Source organism: Typopeltis vanoorti, chromosome 3, assembly GCF_054136105.1.
Source record: "Typopeltis vanoorti isolate ZY-2024b chromosome 3, IOZ_Tvanoo_1.0, whole genome shotgun sequence".
Classification (NCBI taxonomy): Eukaryota; Metazoa; Arthropoda; class Arachnida; order Uropygi; family Thelyphonidae; genus Typopeltis; species Typopeltis vanoorti.
Genome location: NC_143551.1, coordinates 172,868,720 through 172,889,815, shown reverse-complemented (window position 1 = coordinate 172,889,815; position 21,096 = coordinate 172,868,720). Strand labels below are relative to the sequence as shown.

General features: G+C 40.5%; 1 protein-coding gene across 5 annotated transcripts in view; it reads right to left on the bottom strand.

Moving 5' to 3' along the window:
* LOC150108743 (twitchin-like) overlaps positions 1-21,096 on the bottom strand; it is a 2,666,638-nt gene that overhangs the window by 934,430 nt on the left and 1,711,112 nt on the right. For all 5 annotated transcript variants that reach the window (XM_090390962.1, XM_090390961.1, XM_090390964.1 and 2 more), the window contains one exon: positions 5,265-5,394. In XM_090390962.1, coding sequence (XP_090247088.1) covers positions 5,265-5,394 — 130 coding nt within the window. The remainder of the gene's footprint in view (positions 1-5,264; positions 5,395-21,096) is intronic.

Here is a 21,096-nt window from a genome sequence, read left to right as displayed (position 1 = left end):
TTTCTTGAGTTTTTTATGGTAACAAAAAATGACCTCAGGCAGTATGTTCAAGAGCACTTATATTGAGGGTCTTGGTTTGATCATCTCATCAGAGGATGATCATCTCATCATAAATGAGGTGCATCTCCTTCCAGTTGGTGAGAGGGATCATGAAGTAATCACATGGTTGCCAACCATGTGAAGACTTCCATGAGGAAAGGATATATGTGGAACTACAAGGCTGGTGATTATGAGAAGCTCATGAGACAGCTTGCGGTTGTAGAATGGAAAAGAATTGGATGGAAAGGAGATCAATACTGCTTGAGTGATATTCGAGAATTATCTATTAAAATCAATTTCTAGATGTGTTCCAAAGATCAGAAGGTTAAATAAGGTTGGTGTGCAATTTCATGAATGAAGAGATTAGGCATGCAATACAGACAAAAAAGTCATTACAGAGGCGACATAAGAGAAGGGTAATAATCAACTCCATGAGGAACAGAACGATCAGACAAGATGGATGACTTGGTTGGTAACGGCAGCAAAAGTTCAGTATGAGCAGCAGTTATCTAATGAAGCAAACAAAATCCTAGGCAGTTGATTATTACCCTTCTCTTATGTTGCCTCCATAATGATTTTTACCACAATCTTGCCTTCTTTCTCATTAATTGATATTAATAAGAATGAAAACAAGATTGACTTCATTCTTATTACTCTGTCACTTAATAAAGGAGGTGACAGAGCTTAAGCATCAAATTATAGGCCAATCTGTGTCGGATGTTGTGTCAACAATTGTATTACCTTTGATGGAAACGTTGGATATGCAAATGGGAGATCATGTTTTAGTAACTTATATATTACTATAAGGTGACAGCAGCATTGGTCATAGGAGATGGATAGTAGTAGTATACTTAGACTTTTCAAAGGCTTTTGATAGATTACTATATAAGTTGATAGTCAAATTACAGCAGACTGGGTTGGATATTAGACTAGTGCATTGGATTGGAAATTGGCTCTCTGATATCAACAAGTTGAGTGTTGTGGAGCAATACCTTAGAAGAGTAAAGTCACTAGTAGGGTGTTGCAGAGGCTGTTTTAGGGCATTGCTGGTTAACCTCTATGTTAATGATATTGAGGAAGATTTGGATGGGGATATACAGTTTTTTGCAGATGATGCAAAGTTGGGATGAACTATGACGAGTTCATCCAAACTTTGTCTTCTTGTAAGGCCAGAAGATGTTCTGGCCTTACAAGAAGACTTGAATAAATTGAGTGAATGGGTATGGGAATGGGGATACGAGTTCAATGTTGCAAAATGTAAGGTTTTAAAATTTTGGAAACAAAAATGTTTTATTGAATTTATACTTATGTAAGGTTATATCGTTGGAGATGGAGGAAATAAGAGATCTTGGGGGTGAAGGTGGATAAGGATCTAAAATTTAGAGGATGCAATGCCAAAACTGCTGTTCTGAATGAGTTGGTGTGTCAATAGAGGGGAAAGTGGAATACCCAGGGAGAATAGTGGCAGGGGTGGCCTCTTAGAAAGAGTACTTATGAGAAGGGGGACGACATCAGTAAACGCTGAGCCCAGTGGGGTCTAGAGGGGATAATGCTGGGTATAGAAACAGGGGCATTTTAATGATTTATACTAATGCCAGGGGTATCTGGAGTGAAGGAGAGGAACTGGTGGTGCTAATAGCATCAGCCTAGCCAAAGATTACTGGGATCATTGAGACGTGGTTGATGGAGGAGAATATAATAGCAGGAATGGAAGTAGCAGGGTGCAGCATTTTTCAGCAGAATAGGAAGGGAATGCGTGGTGGTGGATTACTGCTTATGATAAGTGATGACTTATGTCCTCTAAGAGTGGAGAATTTGGAAGGCAGTGACACTAATGATGTTAAGAGCATGTGGTGGGATGGAGTTGGACAGGACAGGGTGTTTGGTGGGATGTTGCTGTGGGCAAGCAGGTACGGAGGGTGGGGACCAGGAGATGTTTGGACAGTTGAGCTAGGCAGGTGCAAGAAGAATGATTGTTATGGGAGATTTTGACTACAGAGTATAAATTGGGGAGAGAAAGATGCATGTAGCAATAAGGGAATGGAATTTCTAGAATTATTGGGGTACAAATGTCTTAGGGAACAAGAAGTTCAAGAGCTTTGGATTTGGTCATAGCATCAGAAGAGTTGATAATAACTGAGATGACCACCAGTTGGAAAGAGTGACCATGTGGTTTGACTCTTGATATTTCTTTAATATTCCTGCATGTTTGACAATGCAGGAATATCAAAGAAACATATGTGGAATTATAAGGCAGGTGATTATAATAGTCTTAAAGATCAACTTGGGGAAGTTTAATGGAGGGAGGAATTGGAAAGCCCGGATATCATTAGAGCTTGGGAAATTGTGAAGGAATATTTGTTAGTAGTAATAGTAAGCTGTATTCTACAAGTGAAGAAGAGGACACAATTTGGAGTAAAGTGACATGACAGGTTTCGATGATAAACAATATTAAATAGAAACTGCATGTGAAAAAGAAGCTATGGAAGACATATAAGGAGACAGGAGAAGAGAAGATGCATGAAGAATATAAGACACAGGCCAGGAGAGTGACTAGTATGGTAAGGAAGGTGAAACTGGAACATGAGAAGAGATTGGCCCTAAGATCCAAAAAAAATCCCAGGGAATTTTTTAGCTATGTGGCCATTAGGAGGAGAAATTATAGTGGAAGAATGACATTGTGGGATAAAAATGGGAATAGAGTGATTGATGAAGAGGACATACTGGAATTCTTCAATGAACATTTTATTGGTGTATTTCATCCTGGAGGAGTAAATTTTAATACAAGAGGGATAGGGAAGGTTTGAAGTTTAGAGGTGCAGGAGGAGAATGTATTCCAAATACTGACTACTCTGGATGTCAGTAAAGCAGTGGGACTGGATGGTATTTCAGAACGAGTTTGAGAGAATGTGCTAAGCAACTAACAGCTCCTTTGACCTGGCTTTTCAATGAAAGTCTGACTACAGGAAAGGTGCCCATGGAATGGAAGGAAAGTAAGATAGTGACATTGCATAAGGGCGGTATGACTAATTACAGGCCAGTTTGTGTGTCATCAGTAGTTGCTAAGATCTTGGAGAAATTAGTATGGGACCATATACAACATTGGGCAGATGAGGGTAATGTTATCTGTGAGAGTTAACATGAACTTGTCAGGGGACACTCTTATTTTAGTGATATGCTAGCCTTTTATGATAAAGTTACAAGACCAGTAGTTGAGGGAAAGGCATATACTGCCATTTTGTTGGATTTCACAAAGCCATTTTAACAGGGTGCCACATGATAAGCTGATATTTAAGTTGCAGCACATGGGTTTGGATGTAAGGTTGGTCAAATGGATTCAGTATTGGCTGTCCAATACGTATCAGTTTTGTATGGTTGGGCAGTTTCAAGGAGGCAGAGGGTTACAAGTGGGGTCCCATAGTGCTCAGTACTGGGTCCTATATTGTTTAACCTTTATATCAATGACATTGTCAGTGGAGTGCAGAGGGATATTCAGTTGTTTGCAGATGATGTGAAGCTGGGAAGGGTTATTAGTAATAGTGCAGATGTGGTAGCCCTGCAAGAGGATTTGAATAAGCTAGACAGATGGGCAAATGAATTGGGGTTTCAATTTAATGCAGCAAAATGCAAAATGTAAGGTCTTGAGGTTTTGGACACATTGATGGGATGCTGCTTACTCTATTAAAAGAGCTATACTGGAGGAAGTAGGGGAGACAAGAGATCTGGGGTTGATGACTGATAAAAACCTGAAATTCAGGGGACATATTGCAAAGGTGGTGAGGGTAATACAGAGGATTGCTGCAATAATGAGAAGGATGCTGACCTACAGGGATAAAAAAGTTATCATTCTGTTGTATAAGACCCTGATGAGACCACACTTAAACTATTGTTCTCAGATTTGATCGCCAGGATTTGAAGGGGATAAATTACTGTGGAGAGGGTACAAAGGCGGATAACAAAGATGGTTTCAGAACTTTACAATTTTGGTTATGAGGATCGGCTGAGGGAATGTAGTCTGCAGAATTTGGTGGATAGAAGAAGGAGATGTGATACGATTGAGACTTTTAAACTGTTGAGAGGTCGTTACAGGGTTGACACCGGGTAGTTCTTTCGCTTGGTTGAACACCGGGAAGGAGTGATGATAAGGGCCATCCTTGGAAGTTGCAAAAGGAAACTGTGAGCAAGAGGGTGAGGAGTGGTTTCTTTGCATGGATGGTGGTTGAACCATGGAATCGATTGCCTGATAGAGTGGTGAGAGTAAGAATGGTCAATGAGTTTAAGGAGTGGTATGATGTTGGTATGATGGACTTTGTGCTTCCTAGGAGGAATCTCTCGCAATGAGTCTTGATAGACTTTGTGTTTCCTAGGAAGGACCTCCCGCAATGAGTCTTTTGACTCCATAGAGGCCTGAATAATAATAATAATAAATTGTGAGGACAACACAATGAATTCTGGGAATGATTCGGAGGACACTGACTTGTTGAAGAAAGGAGTTTCTGGTTCCATTGTATAAGGCTCTGTTTAGGCAATATATGGACTACTTTGCACATATTTTTCAAAATGATGAAAAGATGTTGGAAAAGGTCCAGAGGTGACTAACTAAAGTAGTTTCTGATCTCTGGAATATTGACTATGAGCAATGGTTGAGAAGATGCAATTTACAGAGTCTAGTGGATAGAAGGAAGAGGGGTGATATGATAGAAACTTACACGTTAGTAAGAAGTTGTTATAGGATTAATGTTGGAGAGGTTTTACAGAAAACAGTGGGAGATCAGGGGAGAACCAGAGGTCATCCCTGGAAGCTGTATAAGGAGGGTGTGAACTGGGGAGTAAGAAGCAGGTTTTTTTCATGCAGATTTGTGAATGATTGGAATGAATTGCCTGAGTGTGTCGTGTAAAAGGACCTCCTAGATGAGTCTTTGACTTCATGGAGTCTTCAGATAATAATGATGATGATAATAATAATAATAATAATAATAATAATAATAATAAATTGAATTTTGTGAACCAGTAATTTTGACTGGTTCTTGCTAAGGCTCCAATTTTCATGGCATCTTTTCCTGTTATTATCTCAATGAAGAGATTACTTTTTAAATTCTTGAAAAAGCATATTCATTGCTATATAAGGCTTAATGTAATGTTTATAAATCTCAGATGAACAACACATATTAAATATTAATGATAAGCCTTCTGAAATACTTTTATCCATGAAAACACATCTATACCTTTCATTGGTTTAGCAACAACAGGTTTTGACGCTGCACTAGGTTCACTGGAACCAGCTGCATTGTGAGCAATAACTCGATATTCATACTGATGACCATCAGTAACTGTATTATCAGTATAACTGGAACCCTGAAAAATATTGAAAACTTGATTAAAAATTGAAATATACTGAAACTTGAAAATGTATCAGTTACTATTTTAAATTCAGTTGTCATCTACGTCATAACTGTAATCCAAGAAATCTAAGAAAAGTGTAGTCCATTGCAATGGTCTACACTCTTCTTATAATTTTCCATGAGTAAAAGCTATTGCTCATCATTCAGTCTCATTCTCCTGTCCTCACTCTATTCTGAATATTGACTATTATACAATATGGAAGAGATTTTTATTATTAATGTTATCAGTACAGTGTTTACATAATTCTATGGGCTACTTAATTCATTGTAAGGGGTTCCTCTCAACCAATAATATACTTGCATTTTGTACCTTAAAATCATTCCCTCACATCATCCAGCAACAGTTAAACTCACTCACCACACTTTTAAATGATTAAGCTTCCAGCCTCTCATTCTTCTTCCTTATCATATGAAAAGCCTCCTCCTTACATCTATCATATCACCTCTTTTCAACTGAAGAATATCAAATGAAGAATATAGATTATGTTTGATTTCCAAAATAATTGTTTAAGAAATATATGCATGAAAACCTTGCAGATATCCTTTGCACTCAGTATTGTGAATATCCTAATTCAATGGTGATATCCAATTCAGTTTCTTAAATGATCCTGGGGTTTCTCAAACCAATTGCATTCCTGCAATAAGCATATCATTTTGCTTGTGCATATTTCTCAGAAAATCCGTTGTGTATTCTTATAGAATGCTTGAAATCAATATAAATGGCAAAGAAATCTGATCATCTTACAGCAGTTATTAATTAATGTAGGATTGTAATTTTTTATTACAATAAGTGCAGCTCATTATTGCAATTTTATATAATGGATTTTCATTAATTATAAGTAATCACAAACTGAACCTTATTTTTACAAAAAACATTATATCTTTTGAAAGATATACTGTTGAAAAGTATATCTTTTCAACAAACATCCCCAGCCACAAAAATTGGCCAGGAAATATCAGTGACTGTTCATTGTGACAGAAAAACATAAGTTTATTACTAGTTTTTTTTAATGAAGTAGTATTTCATTTATTTTAACTACATTTATTTGATATTATTATTATTATTATTATCCAGGCTTCCACTGAGTCAAAAGACTCATCGTGGGAGGTCGATTTTAGGAAATACAAAGTTTATCATACCACTCCTTGAACCCATTGACCGTTCCCAATCCAACCACTCCCTCAGGCAATGCATTCCAAGGTTCAACCACCCTCCATGCAAAGAAACCCCTCCTCACCCACTTGTGCAAAGCCTCCTTTTGTAACTTCCAGGGATGGCCCCTTGTCATCACTCCTTCCCGCCGTTCTACCAAGTGAAAGAACTCTCCAACATCTACCCTGTAACTGCCTCTCAACAGTTTAAAAGTCTTGATCATATCACTTCTCCTTCTTCTATCCACAAAACTCTGTAGTCCACATTCCTTGAGTTGATCCTTATAACTCATATTTTACAGTCCTGAAACCATCTTTGTTATCCGCCTCTGCACCCTTTCGACAGTCAATTTATTCCCTTCAAATCCTGGGGACCAAATCTGAGAACAATAATCTAAGTGTGGTCTGATCAGGGCCTTATACAATGGAATGATAACGCTTTTATCTCTGCAGGTTAGCATCCTTTCCAGTATTGCAGCGATCCTCTGAGTTACTCTCACCACCTTTGCAATACGCTCCCTGAATTTCAGTTTTCTATCAATCATCACCCCTAGATCTCTTGTCTCCCCTACCTCCTAAAGTACAGCTCCTCCAATCGAGTACACATCCTCCCATCGATGGATCCCAAACCTCAAGACTTTACATTTTGCTGCATTGAATCGAACACCCCATTTATTTGCCCATCTGTCTAGTTTATTCAAATCCTCTTGCAGGGCTGCCACATCTGCACTATTACTGATAACCCTTCCCAACTTCACATCATCTGCAAACAACTGAATGTTCTCTTGCAATCCATTAACAATATCATTGATATAAAGATTGAACAGTACAGGTCCCAGTATTGAGCCCTGCAGAACCCCACTTGTAACCTTCTGCTTCCTTGATATTGTTCCATCATACAACTCTCTGATACCTATCAGGGAGTTGTGATACAGTATATGCCTTTCCCTCATCAACTGCTCTTGTCACTTTATTATAAAAGACAATCATATTACTAAAGCAAGAGCAACCCTTAACAAATCCATGTTGATTCTCACAGAAAACATTACCCTCATCTACCCAACACTGTATATAGTCCTCACTAATTTCTCCAAGATCTTAACAACTACTGATGACACACAAACAGGCCTATAATTAGCCACTTCCAGTCTGCTACTGCCCTTATGCAGCAGCACTATCTTACCTTCCTTCTATTTCCTGGGTACCTTTCCTTCAGGCAGACTTTTATTGAAAAGCCAGGTCAACGGAGCTGTCAGTTCTTTAGCACATTCTCTCAAAACCCATGATGAAATACCATCCAGTCCAACAGCTTTATTGGTATCCAGAGTACTCAGTATTTGGAACACACTCTCCTCTTGTGCCTCTAAACCCTGATCTTGCTTTATCCCTCTAGTATTAATACCTCCTCCAGGATGAAATACTCCAATAAAGTGCTCATTGAACAATTCCACTATGTCCTCTGCATCAGTGACTCCATTCCCATTTCCTGCAATGTCATTCTTCTATAATCGTTTCTCTGCCTACTGGCCACATAGCTAAAAAATTCCCTAGGATTTTCTTTGGATCTTAGTGCCGATCTCTTGTCATATTCCAGTTTTGCTTCCCTCACCATTCTGGTCACTCTCCTGGCATGTGTCTTATATTCTTCATGTATCTGTCCTCCAACCCTCTCCTTGTACATTTTCCATAATCTCTTTTTCAACTGCAGTTCCCGTTTGATATCGTTTGTCATCTACTTTACACCAAATTGTGTTTGCTTCTTCACCCCTGTGGAATACAGCCTACTATTGCTGCTAATAAATATTCTTTCACAATTTCCCAAGCACTAATGATATCCTGGCCTTCCAATTCTGCCCTCCATGGAACTGCCTCTAGTTGATACCTAAGGTTACTATAATCACCCACCTTATAATTCCACATACGTTCCCTTTTCTTTGATACACTTGCATGTCTGTTCATCTTCCAAGTCAAAACCACATGGTCACTCTCTCCCACCAGTTGGAGAGATGTCATCTCACTTATTATCAGCTCCTTTGATGCCATGACCAAATCCAGAACACTTGAACCTCTTGTTCCCTCCATCACATGCTGTCGACGACATTTGTCCCTCAAGAATTCCAGAAATTCTATCCCCTTTTTATTACTTTTATTTTCCTCTTCCCAGCTTATACTGCTGTAGTTTAAATCTCCCATATTTGCTTTTATTTATATTATATGTATAAATCAAATAGGAATACATATTTAATAGCATACATAAAATACTACTATGTTAACTGAACTTAAAAAAATAAAAATTAATTATAAATAATTCTTAAGATCCTTTTTGCAAAAGTTTCAAAACAACAGAGATTATGTTTTTTAAATGTGAAAGCAAAAACAGATACAGAAAATAATGACAGTAATGAAAATTACTGTGGTGTAATCTGTTGAACAACCACTCAGCGAAGAAAAACCATTGTGCTTGTTATTGAAGGAAATATATAATCTACTGAATTGTTCTCTTGAGTTACTGGAATAAAAAATAAGTATGTTTATTTACAGGAGAGCACAAATGGCTTAAAATAAAAGAAGTAAATTAAGATGTAAGAACTGTTCAACAATTAGTATTTAGGATCAGCAGAAAAATATGTCCATATGTCCAAGGAATGGTGCTTATATTTAGTAACCATAAACAGCAGAAATAAAAATACCACACAGAATTCTCTACATAAAAAAAAAACAAAAAAAAAAAAATTAGGGAAAAGAAATTAGTGGGTGCATTTTTAATATTGTATTTTTTAATACAATATTATGATGATGATAATTATATTACAACTGATAATTGAGCTATTGGCAGTGTTCCCAAGGATGACAGAAGGATAAGATGGTGCAACTGTATATGGGTGGTTTCTGAAAGAAAGCATAACATAAGAGAGGCAGAACTACTCTCTGAAATCCATCAAACCAAACAAAGACCTAAGAATTAACAGCATCAGACATAAAGATATCAAGCAACACACAGCTGATCTTAATCCCTAAATAAAATCTTCAAAACTGGACAAATACCCAGTACATCATTTTACAGACATAATTAATGCCTCCTTAGACAAAAACAAAATTGTCATGGTAGTCTTTGTCAAACTGACTAAGGCATTCATCACACTCATACATGAAACATTATTAGAAAAATCCAAGACATGCTGGAATAAGTGGTATTCTGTAGACATACAGAATACTATCTTCAGAAACTACCTTCAAAACAGAAAATGAATCACACACATCAGATCTATTCATGTAGAGAGTTACCAGTAACCTGTGGAGTGCCACCAGGAGCTGTTTTCTCTCACCAGTTATATTCAACATCCATATGCATGATATTTACTGCCTACCTCTCAAAGGCAAGATCTTCCAATATTCAGATGATATAGTTATAGCATATATCCATAATAATACAAGCATAGCCCAAACAAACATGCAACTTGACATAAATCTGCTCATAGACTGCTCACAAAATATTCCATACATCTAAACTCTGATAAGACAAAATTAATGATATTTAGAAATCCAATGAGTCAACCAGTTGATAATAAATATATAACCATCCAGCATTCACTTTACAACATACAAAATGCACAGAACAGTAAAACCACTACCATTACCCAGGTTGAACAATAGGATACTTTGGAATTTATCTTGATGCAGTAATGAACTGGAATAGCCACTTAAGTCATCTACAAAACAAACTCCAGACAATAACTAGCATACACTACAGGTTAAAAGACATGGTTCCTGCATACATAAAAATACTAATATACAAAGCACTAAGCAAAAATATGCTAAGATATGCTATAACAACATAAGCATTCTGTACACACAACAAACAAAATAGATTAATATCTTTTTTTTTTACTAAAAGAAAGAGCCAAAAGGCTTCATTTCAGCGATGCAAAATTATATAAATCAAGAGGATATTAAATCCAGCATTATTTCAAAGCTGAATGTAGAAACTATGAAAAGTTTCATAAAAAAGTTGACCAGAGAGCTTATGGGAATACACTTGCCGACATTACGAGTTGCCCTGCAGACCATATAGAAGACATGATTGCTTGCCCAAGCAGCCATATATTTGCCTTTTATTGGTCCATTTTGATAAGTCTTCACTGGCCTGACAGCTGTTTTGAATTGGTTGGTTCTCATCAGAGACCAGGCACTGTTTAAGTAGAGCACCTCTCTCTCTCTAAAAATTAGGTGATCCCCTGACCACTCCCTATGAGTGACCAAAAGATCGTCCAGCTCAGCGTTGGTTCCACTCAGCAACAGCCTCATCCTACGACTGAGCAGAACCGCTCATATTCCAAGGAAAAGCACCCACCAACATAGCCCCACCAGAAAATGTCAATCCCCAGAGACTCAAATTGCTCTCTAAAGCAAAAATCCTCAAAATCTTAAGCCCCCCCCCCTCAGTACAAGCCTATTTAAGTAAAGGTCCAAATTAGGCAATCCCCCAGATCACTCTAATGAGTGACTGAACGATCGTCAATCCCGGCATTGTTTCCACTCAGTGACAGGCTTGCCCTACCACTGAGCAGAACCGCTCATATTCCAGGGAAAAGCATCCACCGACAAGGCCCCACCAGAAAACACTTTCCCCCAGAGATTCAAATTGCTCTCTCAAGGCAATTATTTAAGTGAAGGCCTCTCTAAAAATTAGGCAATCCCTCAGATCACTTCCTATGAGTGACCAAAGGATCGTCCAACTCAGCATTGGTTCCACTCAGTGAAAGGCTCACCCTACCAATGAGCAGAATTGCTCATATTCCAAGGAAAAGCATCCACTGACAGGGCCCCATAGAGACCAGGCCAGAAAACACTTTCCCCAGAGACTCAAATTGCTCTCTCAAGGCAACCTTCCCCCCAAAAAAATCTTAAGCCCCCTCCAGCAGAAGCAAGATCTTGACGTAATCTTAAGAGAGCAGAAATTCTCGTTCAGTACTAAGGAACTCGAAGTGTCAGAGAGGTTTATTTTTCCATGTGTATAGGCTTAAGTACTGTGAGGACATCATGTTGGAGGCTTAATGGATTGTATACAGCACTCAGAAAGTATTAAAACAGAATTTAATACTTCCTATATTTCATCTCAGCCACTGAGACATCTTCAGGGATTACAAAAAAATGCCATCACCATATGCTACATCCGCAGCACATCTGAAAAAATAGCCAAGAGTTTAAAAAAGTACAGCCGACACACAGCATTTAAGCCTCACTGCAAACTTGCTACCCTTATCATTCTACAAAAGATCAGCTCCCTCCTCTCTCAGTGCCTGGAGTTTATAAAGTACCCTGTTCCTGCAAACTGGCATACTTTGGACAAACAGGCAGATCAGCAACCATCCGCCTGGAGGAACACAAGTCATACATCTGCAACCACGACTATGGTCAGTCAGGCCTGGATAATCATGTCTTGGATACAACCCACAGGATCTCATGGAAAAAACCACTAAATCAGAAATCAACTAAATCTTAATAAATATGGTTGCATTAAGCTTCCTAAGATTTGGGAAACACTTATTATCAGAGATCCTACCTTACATTCCAGGCCACCTACAGCCGTCCTTAGAGGGCACTACACCTAGACAGGACTTTAGAGTTACCCACATGGTTGGGCTGAGTGTTGTGTGATATTTGTGTAGATGTTACATTAGTTTTTTTGTAATCCCTGAAGATGTCTCAGTGACTGAGATGAAATATAGGAAGTATTCAATTCTGTTTTATCCTTTATCCAAGTGTGTGCAAACAAAGTTTGCACCTGAAAGTATCTTCAGGACTGGGGTAAAAGTGGCACAACACCGGGCAACTCCTTGCAAAGGTGGAGCAAGCTACCAACACTCCTATCTTAGTATCTCCCATAATGCAAAACACATCTCCTAGCGGATATCTATAATGTTATGCATTAAGGGAAGGGCCACTACCCAGACTAGTTTCGACCATTATTAGATCTCTTCAGTAGGAGCCAGGCCCAAGTGCAGATACCAGGCAGAAGCATTAGCAAGGTCATCTCCTCCTGTAGGAGCTGCCAAATGGTGTGCCACCTTTTTATTAAATTACTCTGGATTTAGAGAAAAATGTTGAAAGTTTATTTTTCACTTGGTCAGACTATAATAAATTTAGTTTAATCCTTTATCAATATGTATAATGTTATGCATTAAGGGAAGGGCTGCTACCCAGACTAGTTTCGACCTTTACTGAGGTCTCTTCAGTGGGAGCTGGTAGCTTGCTCCACCTTTGCAAGGAGTTGCCCGGTGTTGTACCACTTTTACCCCAGTCCTGAAGATACTTTCAGGCGCAAACTTTGTTTGCACACACTTGGATAAAGGATTGAACTAAATTTATTATAGTCTGACCAAGTGAAAAATAAACTTTCAACATCTTTCTCTAAATCCAGAGTAATTTAATAAAAAGGAGGCACACTGTTTGGCAGCTCCTATACGAGGAGATGACCTTGCTAACATATACTTCTGCCTGGTATCTCCACTTGGGCCTGGCTCCCACTGAAGAGACCTCGATTGCCGCAGGACAGTATTGTATTTATTCATTGTTAAATTTGTTACTTACTAATAATAATTTGTTATTTATACTTTTTATTTAGTTGGTTGTACTAACCTTTTGTATTCTTAGTTCTAACTCTACTAACTTGCTGGTAGTGCGTTTATACGCACTACGGGATTTCCTTACAGAGTCTTAGGACTCTTTACTTTTCCCTTTTTTTTAGAACGCAGAGATCAACCATGAGAAGAGTAATCCCCGTCCCCCCCAGGACCCGGACATTAGGAGTGGAGATTCCAGGAATGGAGGATCCTAGAGCACTTACTACAGCCCTTAAGGAGATAATAGGAGTTTCTAACATCTACTCCTTCACCCCGTATGGAGGAGGACGATTTCTTATAGTAGTCAAGAATTTAGCTTCGAGAGATCAACTTCTGAAGGGTTTCCCCGTCCAAGGGAAGCAGGTGACCCCTACCATGGTGGGGTCACAAGTACGTCAAATTAAGATCGACCGCTTCCCTATGGAATATCTAGAAGGCGGAGAAGACGTGCTTGTACAAACTTTTAGTAAGTGGGGGAAAGTGAGTAATATAAAGAAGAGCGTCTCTAAGGAGGACCCCGCCTGGTACTCTGGCGAAGTCACCTTTACCATGGACATGCGACAGCCAGTGCCAAACCTCGTTACCATCGGCATGTCGCGTGTCATGGTTAATTATCCCGGGGTACAAAGACAGTGTCTGCGATGTGGCTCAACTGAACATCTGGGTAGTGACTGCCCCCGAGTCAAGTGTTTCAACTGCGTCGGCGTCAGGCACATCTCCAGCCAGTGCAAACACCCCCTGCTGAAAGTGCTCCAATACAGAGCACAAAAGAACATCGTGTCCTCTGCGCACATTTGCAGAGTGGGCAGGGGCACCGATTGAACCATTGAACCCGCAGCCTGCTCAAGACGCCGGTGAATTTCCGGTACTCCCCAACACCATCGGGGAGAAAACATTCTCTCAAACAGTTCTAGGGAAAATTACGAAACGTCCTGCACCATCAACAGCAGAAGGTACTGTTTCCCCCCCCAGCAACAACATCAGCTGATGAAACAGTCCCCCCCCCTCGGTCGTTTCAACCGTACCACTACCAGCGACGGAGGAACAACAAACAACCGAGGACACAGAAGAAGCTACGGATAACACTTCACCAGTTACCCCCCCCTCAACAACATTGGAGGAAGCTTCGTCTGTAGACGTTTCTAATACTTCCCCTATAGTAGACAGCATCCACCCTGCAGAAGAACAGAAGACAGAGGAAGGGAAACATCAACTTCCACCCCCCAAAGAACCTCCTAAGAAGAGGAAGGAGCAGGCTTCCCCTAAAATGGGGAAAAAACATCGAAGCCGCTCCAGCAAAAGCACGGACTCAACAACATCTGAGTCCAAAATGGAGGTGGAAACCCCTTCCCGCCATCAAGAGAGCATTAACTCTAAAATTAGTAGACACACCGGCTCCCAATTCAACTGCTTTGACCATCAAATAGTGGACAATAAATTAGCAAGTTTTAAGATTAAGAACAGTCTTCACGAGTTCGAGGTCCTCTCGAGCTCGTATGCAGAACTGGCAACCGGTCTGCAGAGTAAGGAATATACTACCTCGCCCCCACAAATTAAAGCCTTAATAAAATATGTCAAGCAATTGCGAATCAAGGACCTAGGCCGGGTATAACAACGTAAAACATCATAATGCCGCCACCCCCTTTTTGCGTTGCCTCGCTCAACATCAGAGGGCTCCGCTCACCATCAAAACAAGAGGAGGTGTGGAAGCTCATGCTAGCTTTCAACATCCGGCTTTTGTTCCTGCAGGAAACGCACTTTTTCCATTAAAAGGACATGCAGGAACTAAGCCATAAGTACCCCGTAACATCGTTTTGGAGCTTCGGCAACAGAAACAGCGCCGGGGTTGGGGTACTTATGCTAGATCCCCTCCTCGGAGCCTTCTATAACATCCAGAGGGATGCAGAAGGGAGAATTCTCGCCATTGACTGGAAGTACCGGGGCTGTACCACCAGGTACATTAACATCTACGCCCCAGCAGATCCAACATCAAGATCGACTTTCTTCCAGTCACTTTACACTTACTTATATGGCGCCCATCACGTCATCCTGATGGGGGACTTTAACTGCATGGCGGACCCGGCCTACGATAAAGTGGGGGGTAATCCCAATACAGGTACTGCTGGCTACAGGCAACTGGGAATTCACCTCAAGAATCTCCAGCTAACGGATATCTGGAGGGCACACAACCCCTACTGTCGGGATTATACGTGGACAGGCCAAGGTATCGGCACACGGCTCGACTGGTTCTATCCGTCACCCTCCCTTGTCTCCAGATCCAAAGCCATAAGGCACGTTCAAATTAATTATACCATCTCGGACCACAAAATGGTTGTGCTCACGTATCATCCACTAGAAGCAGTAGAAGTTGGTCCGGGCCCCTGGAAGTTACCACCAGACTTCCCGTCCTTGTTCTCGGCTAAGCTTAACCAACTGTGCTCCACTTGGAGCACCGCTGGCTGGGACTGGGACGCGTGGGCACAACTAAAATCTAACATCGAAGAAAACATGATAAAATGGGGCCTAGAATGTGCCTTTCTCAGAAGATCTTGGCTTCGTGATCTATACAAGGAAAGAAGCTGGTTCGTGGCCAGCCAACGGCAAGGCTTTCCATTTCACAACGCCATCCGTGACATTAATCTCGACATTGAAGTGGAGAGACAGAAGCAAGTGGAAGACAAGAATACCAAGATCCGACTCCACCTCCGCTCGGAAGACAGGCAATCGGCTGCTTTCTACAACAGGCGCTATGTCAATTTTCGACAGGAGAGAACCATTACCACCATCACTGAAGGCGGGTGTACTTACACCACAACACCCAACATCCTGAAGGCCTTCTGGGGGTACTACAACACCCTCTACCAGGATAACAGTACCCCCCAAGACTACTCCTGTTGGAATATTGATCCCTTCCCTGTACACATCCAAGCAGGGCTGGATGCACCAATTACAGCGGCCGAAACAACATCAGTCTTCAAGCAGTGCCGTACGAAGAAAGCGCCTGGGCCAGACGGACTAAGCACAGAACTCTATCGAGAAGCCTGGGACTACATCCTCCCCATTCTCGTGGCACTATTCAACAACTTTCTCAACACAGGGAACGTGCCGCGAGAATTCGTGGAATGCCATACAATGTTCATCCCCAAAGCCAACAGGGATCCATCCAACATCAAAAACTGGAGGCCCATCAGTCTGTCGAACACGGACTACAAGATCCTCGCCCGTGTTCTTAATGACAGACTGAAGCTGGGGATGAGATACGTCATCAACAGCACACAAGTGTATGGTGTTCCTGGCCGATCGATGGAGTTTAATCTCATCCGAGAACTGCTACGTCTGGTCAACCTTAAGACGTACTCAATGGCACTGCTGACCATTGATCTCAACCAAGCGTTCGACAGTGTCCGGCACTCCTTTCTGTTCAACATCCTGCAGAAAGTCGGGGTCAGCAGCGGACTGCTTTCCATCATCAGAGGAAGCTACATGAACAGCTCCACCCGCCTCCTCGTCAATGGACACCTTTCAGACCCCATTAACATCCAGAAAGGGGTCAAACAAGGGTGTCCCCTCAGTCCACTGCTCTTTGCACTAGCCCTTGAGCCATTTCTAAGGGCAGTCAACAGCTCAAGAGCTGTGAGAGGGATTCCACTACCACTCACCACGGATGACTCCAAAGTAATTGCATATGCGGACGACGTGGTGGGCACCCTCAGGGACAACGACTCCATACAGAGTTTCTTCAACATCTTAGAGAGGTTCAAAGTGTCGGGGTTAACACCCAACCCCGACAAAACTAAGATCAAGACGTATGGAGTCTGGGACCTAAACAACATCCCCATGGGTCTCGTCCCTACAGGAGACCCCCTCACCATCCTGGGGGTCCCATTTGCAGCAGAGCCCGTGCTCGACGTTCAACAACTTATCAACACCACAGTCGAGCATCTCAAGGACTGGACAAACGGAAAGCTGTCGCTCTCCTCTAGGGCTACTGTCATCAAGACCATCTTGTGCCCTATGTACCAGCACGTCGTAAATATAACAAACATCAGCGAAGATAAAGAACTTCGGCTTTACAGGAAACCCTTGAAGTTCTTCTGGGGCAGTCTACGCCAGGAGGTTGACATGAAGATCCTTCAACTTCCAGAGAAGCTGGGGGGCTTTGGCCTCCCCGTCCTTAACATCAAATACCTGAGCAATACCGCCTTCCATCTTAGCAGGATACTACAGACCAACCATCCCTGCAGCTATCCTGTGCGGTATTTCTTAGGCTTCAAGCTTCCCCTTTTTGGGATCCCAGCCCACCAGGGTCCCAAGGCGGATATTGTTCCAGAGGATTACAATAGACTTTGCCAGCTAGTACAACAACTCCGCTCGTCAGGTGTCAACACTGCCGGGATCCGGAACAGCAAGATGTGGTATGATCATCTCCTTAACATCCTTCATACTGACGTTCCGGATCTAGGAATCAACAACAATGACATCCTCTTCGGCCACCTATCTAAACATCGAGGCTACCCGTCGAGAAAGGACCTGGCCTGGGGGATAGCCTATGCACCTTCCAGTCAATGTGAATAAGTGGTGGTTCAACAACAACCTGGACCCATTATGTAGCTTCTGCCAGAGCCCGGACACCGTAGAGCACGCTTTCTATGGGTGTCCCATCTCCATCTTCATCTGGAGGAGGCTAAGCGACGTGCTCCGCATCCCCCTCCTACTGCAGGAGCAAGTGATCTTCCTGCAGTTTGCTCCACCAGCCAACAACAGGCAGAAGTTACTAGTATTTATCATCAATGAATTCAAATATCACATCTGGAAGGTTAGAAAAAAATTTTCCAACTATGCTAATCCTCCGAGTCTGTTGGATCTCTCTCGGATCGTCCTCTACATGTTCTATGGCTCCTTAAGAAGATTTTTACATCTCGAGAGAGAGGCTCTGGGTGACACCAAATTTAACAACAAGTGGTGTTCACCTCCAATCCTGTGTACTGTCAGAAACAACACCATCAAGTTCTGCCTGCTGCTGCTTTAAGACCTCCATCTGCAGCAGCAGCTCCACTCCGAGTCATCTTCTTGGTCTCTGCATCCCCCCCCCAGGTCTGTTTTGTTTCCTGGTCTCCCACGGAGGTAGTTCGGAGGAAAAACCCAGGCAGCGCAGGCCAACTCGAGGCGGGCTGCCCTGAAGGGGCGGGTCACCTGGGCACTGGTTACCTCCATAGTCCTTTTGATTTCTTGAGGCAGATCTCCGAGGAGGGTGAGGAAATATCACTTGATAGCTTTAAGCTAGCAAGATGAGAATAATGAGCTGAGGCCTATTTTTCTTCTTTTTCCCTATCCCCCACCTCCCCACCTGCCCTTCCCATCCTATTCCGCTTCCTCTCCTCTTCCCCCCCCCTCTCCCCCAGCACCCCACCTTGACCTCTCCGTCACTTCCTTACCCCTCTTTTACTTCTCTTCGGGGGCACTCTGACCCCTTTATTTTTCAATAGGCCGATGATGGGTTTATTCTTTACTCTCACCCACCTCAATAAAGGTCAAAACTAGTCGGGGTAGTGGCCCTTCCCTTAATGCATAAGATTATACATATCCGCAAGGAGATGTGTTTTGCGTTATGGGAGATATGGGAGATATTGAGATAGGAGTGTTGGTAGCTTGCTCCACCTTTGCAAGGAGTTGCCCAGTGTTGGAACACTTTTACCCCAGTCCTAAAGATAATTTCAGGCACAAACTTTGTTTGCGCACACTTGGATAAAGGATTAAACTAAATTTATTATAGGAAGTATTGGCCGACTTCCAACACAGCAATCAAACTAGTACACAATAACTAACCAGTGTCATCTTCAAATAAGCTTAATAAAATGCTTCGAGCATGCAAGCTGAGATATTGCACCTTAACTGGGATCAATAGAAAGAAAAATCATCCAAATTATTACAACTACAGCCTTTAAATGCATTAAATTTTTAACTCTAATCCCAAAAGATAAGTTTATCATTCTGCAATGTAATGATATTAATCTATTTTGTTTGTAGTGTGTACAAAATCATATGTTGTTATACCATATCTTAGCATATTTTTCTTAGTGTTTTGTATATTAGTGTTTTTATATATGTAGGAACCATGTCTTTTAACCTTTTCTTTCATGCTTACTCGGTGATCAGAATACATTATGGAAAATCATGGAGACAACAACCATGTTAGAGCAAAACTTTAGTTTAAGATAAACCAAAATGAACACGCGACATTTCAACCTTCATATCAAGGTCATCATCTGGAGCATACACATATACAGAGAAACAAGCTGCACTACAATCTACATGGTTTGCTAAAGTTACTGACCAACCGTTACAACAATTGTTGGCCTGACCTCTGATGAAAAAAAAAAAAAAAACTTTACTACATCAAAGCTAGAGTCCTATTATTATTATTATCAATTATTATTATTATTATTATTATTAGGTTACAAAATTAAATGGAGCTAGAGAGCAACATGTTTATATATACATATAAATAAAAAAATTGAAAAAAAACTGTGATTATACATATAAATTTCAACCAGTTGATATGGAATAGTTTCCAATAAAAGCTGAAAATTGCTTCAAGTCCTAAAGTATGCTAGATACTAAGTAGGCTGAATATGTGCCATCCAAATTCTTGGAATTTTTATGCCACCATTATTGTTGAGATTAGGGTGGTTAATCAGAATTTCACAGGCTTCTTTAAATTTTCTTTCATACCAGGTTTTTGTATGATGTAAAGTGCAGGTACTCTTCCAATCAATTTGGTAGGGTGTTGAGCGCATGATCTGAGAGGCCTGCTTCACCAAAATTGTTATATTTAATGTGTCTTTTGTGTTCTTTTTTTACGTATAGGAATAGTACGTCCAGTTTCACCAATATAAGGTAAGTTACAGGTGCAGTAGATGCAAACTCCAGGATGTGCCAATGGGAGGCGAGGATCCTTAGAGGAGTTGAATATGTTTTTTAATTTTATAGGTGGTTTAAAAGAGGCATTGAGATTATAATGGTGTAGGATTCTATTAATTTTTTTCTGATAACTCTTTAATGTATGGGATGGCTATGATTTTACTGTAATCCGTATTCTTTTTTGATGAAGTTTTATGAAAAACTTTATTAATAGTATTTTTGTTATAGCCATTATTTATAAATGTGTTGCTAATAATCTTTAATTCTTGTTTAAGATTCTAATCAACAAGATAATTCTTGTTGATTAGAGCAATTTGGTATAGCTCTGTTTTTAAGGATGTTAATGACTCCAAATTAACACCCTTAAAATAACACCCTTAAAAACAGAGCTATAAAAGCTATAAAACAGAGCTATAGAAGCAATACAATTATTATATTAAAATATTATTGTTATTATTATTATTATTATTATTATTAACACCACCACACCTCTATGGAATCAAAAGAGTAATATGGGAGGTATATGTTACCGCTAAAGTGCAGAAATCAGTTATTCTGCAGATTATCTAGGTATTGTGCAGATTAACTACGGTGATCCGTTAATGTGCGGAAAATTGTTTCATTTCTCAAATTACCTAGGTAATCTGCACATTACCTACTAGGCACTCGTTAAAGTGAAAATAAGATCTTTGCTGGAACAACAGCAACGTTTCTGTATGTTTAAATTAAGATAATGTTATTTATTTATTTTTTGATATCTACAGAATCAAGTTAATACAATCAAACAATCAACAAATGAGTTGATAGAATCAATCATCAATCAATTAATATAATACAAGGAATCAAACGGGTTAAAATATTATTACAATTAAGAAAAAAAACATATGATAAAATTATGTTTACTTATTAAAAAACCAAACTAAAAGTGGAGGGAGAGGGGGGGAAGGAGTAGGGAAAGT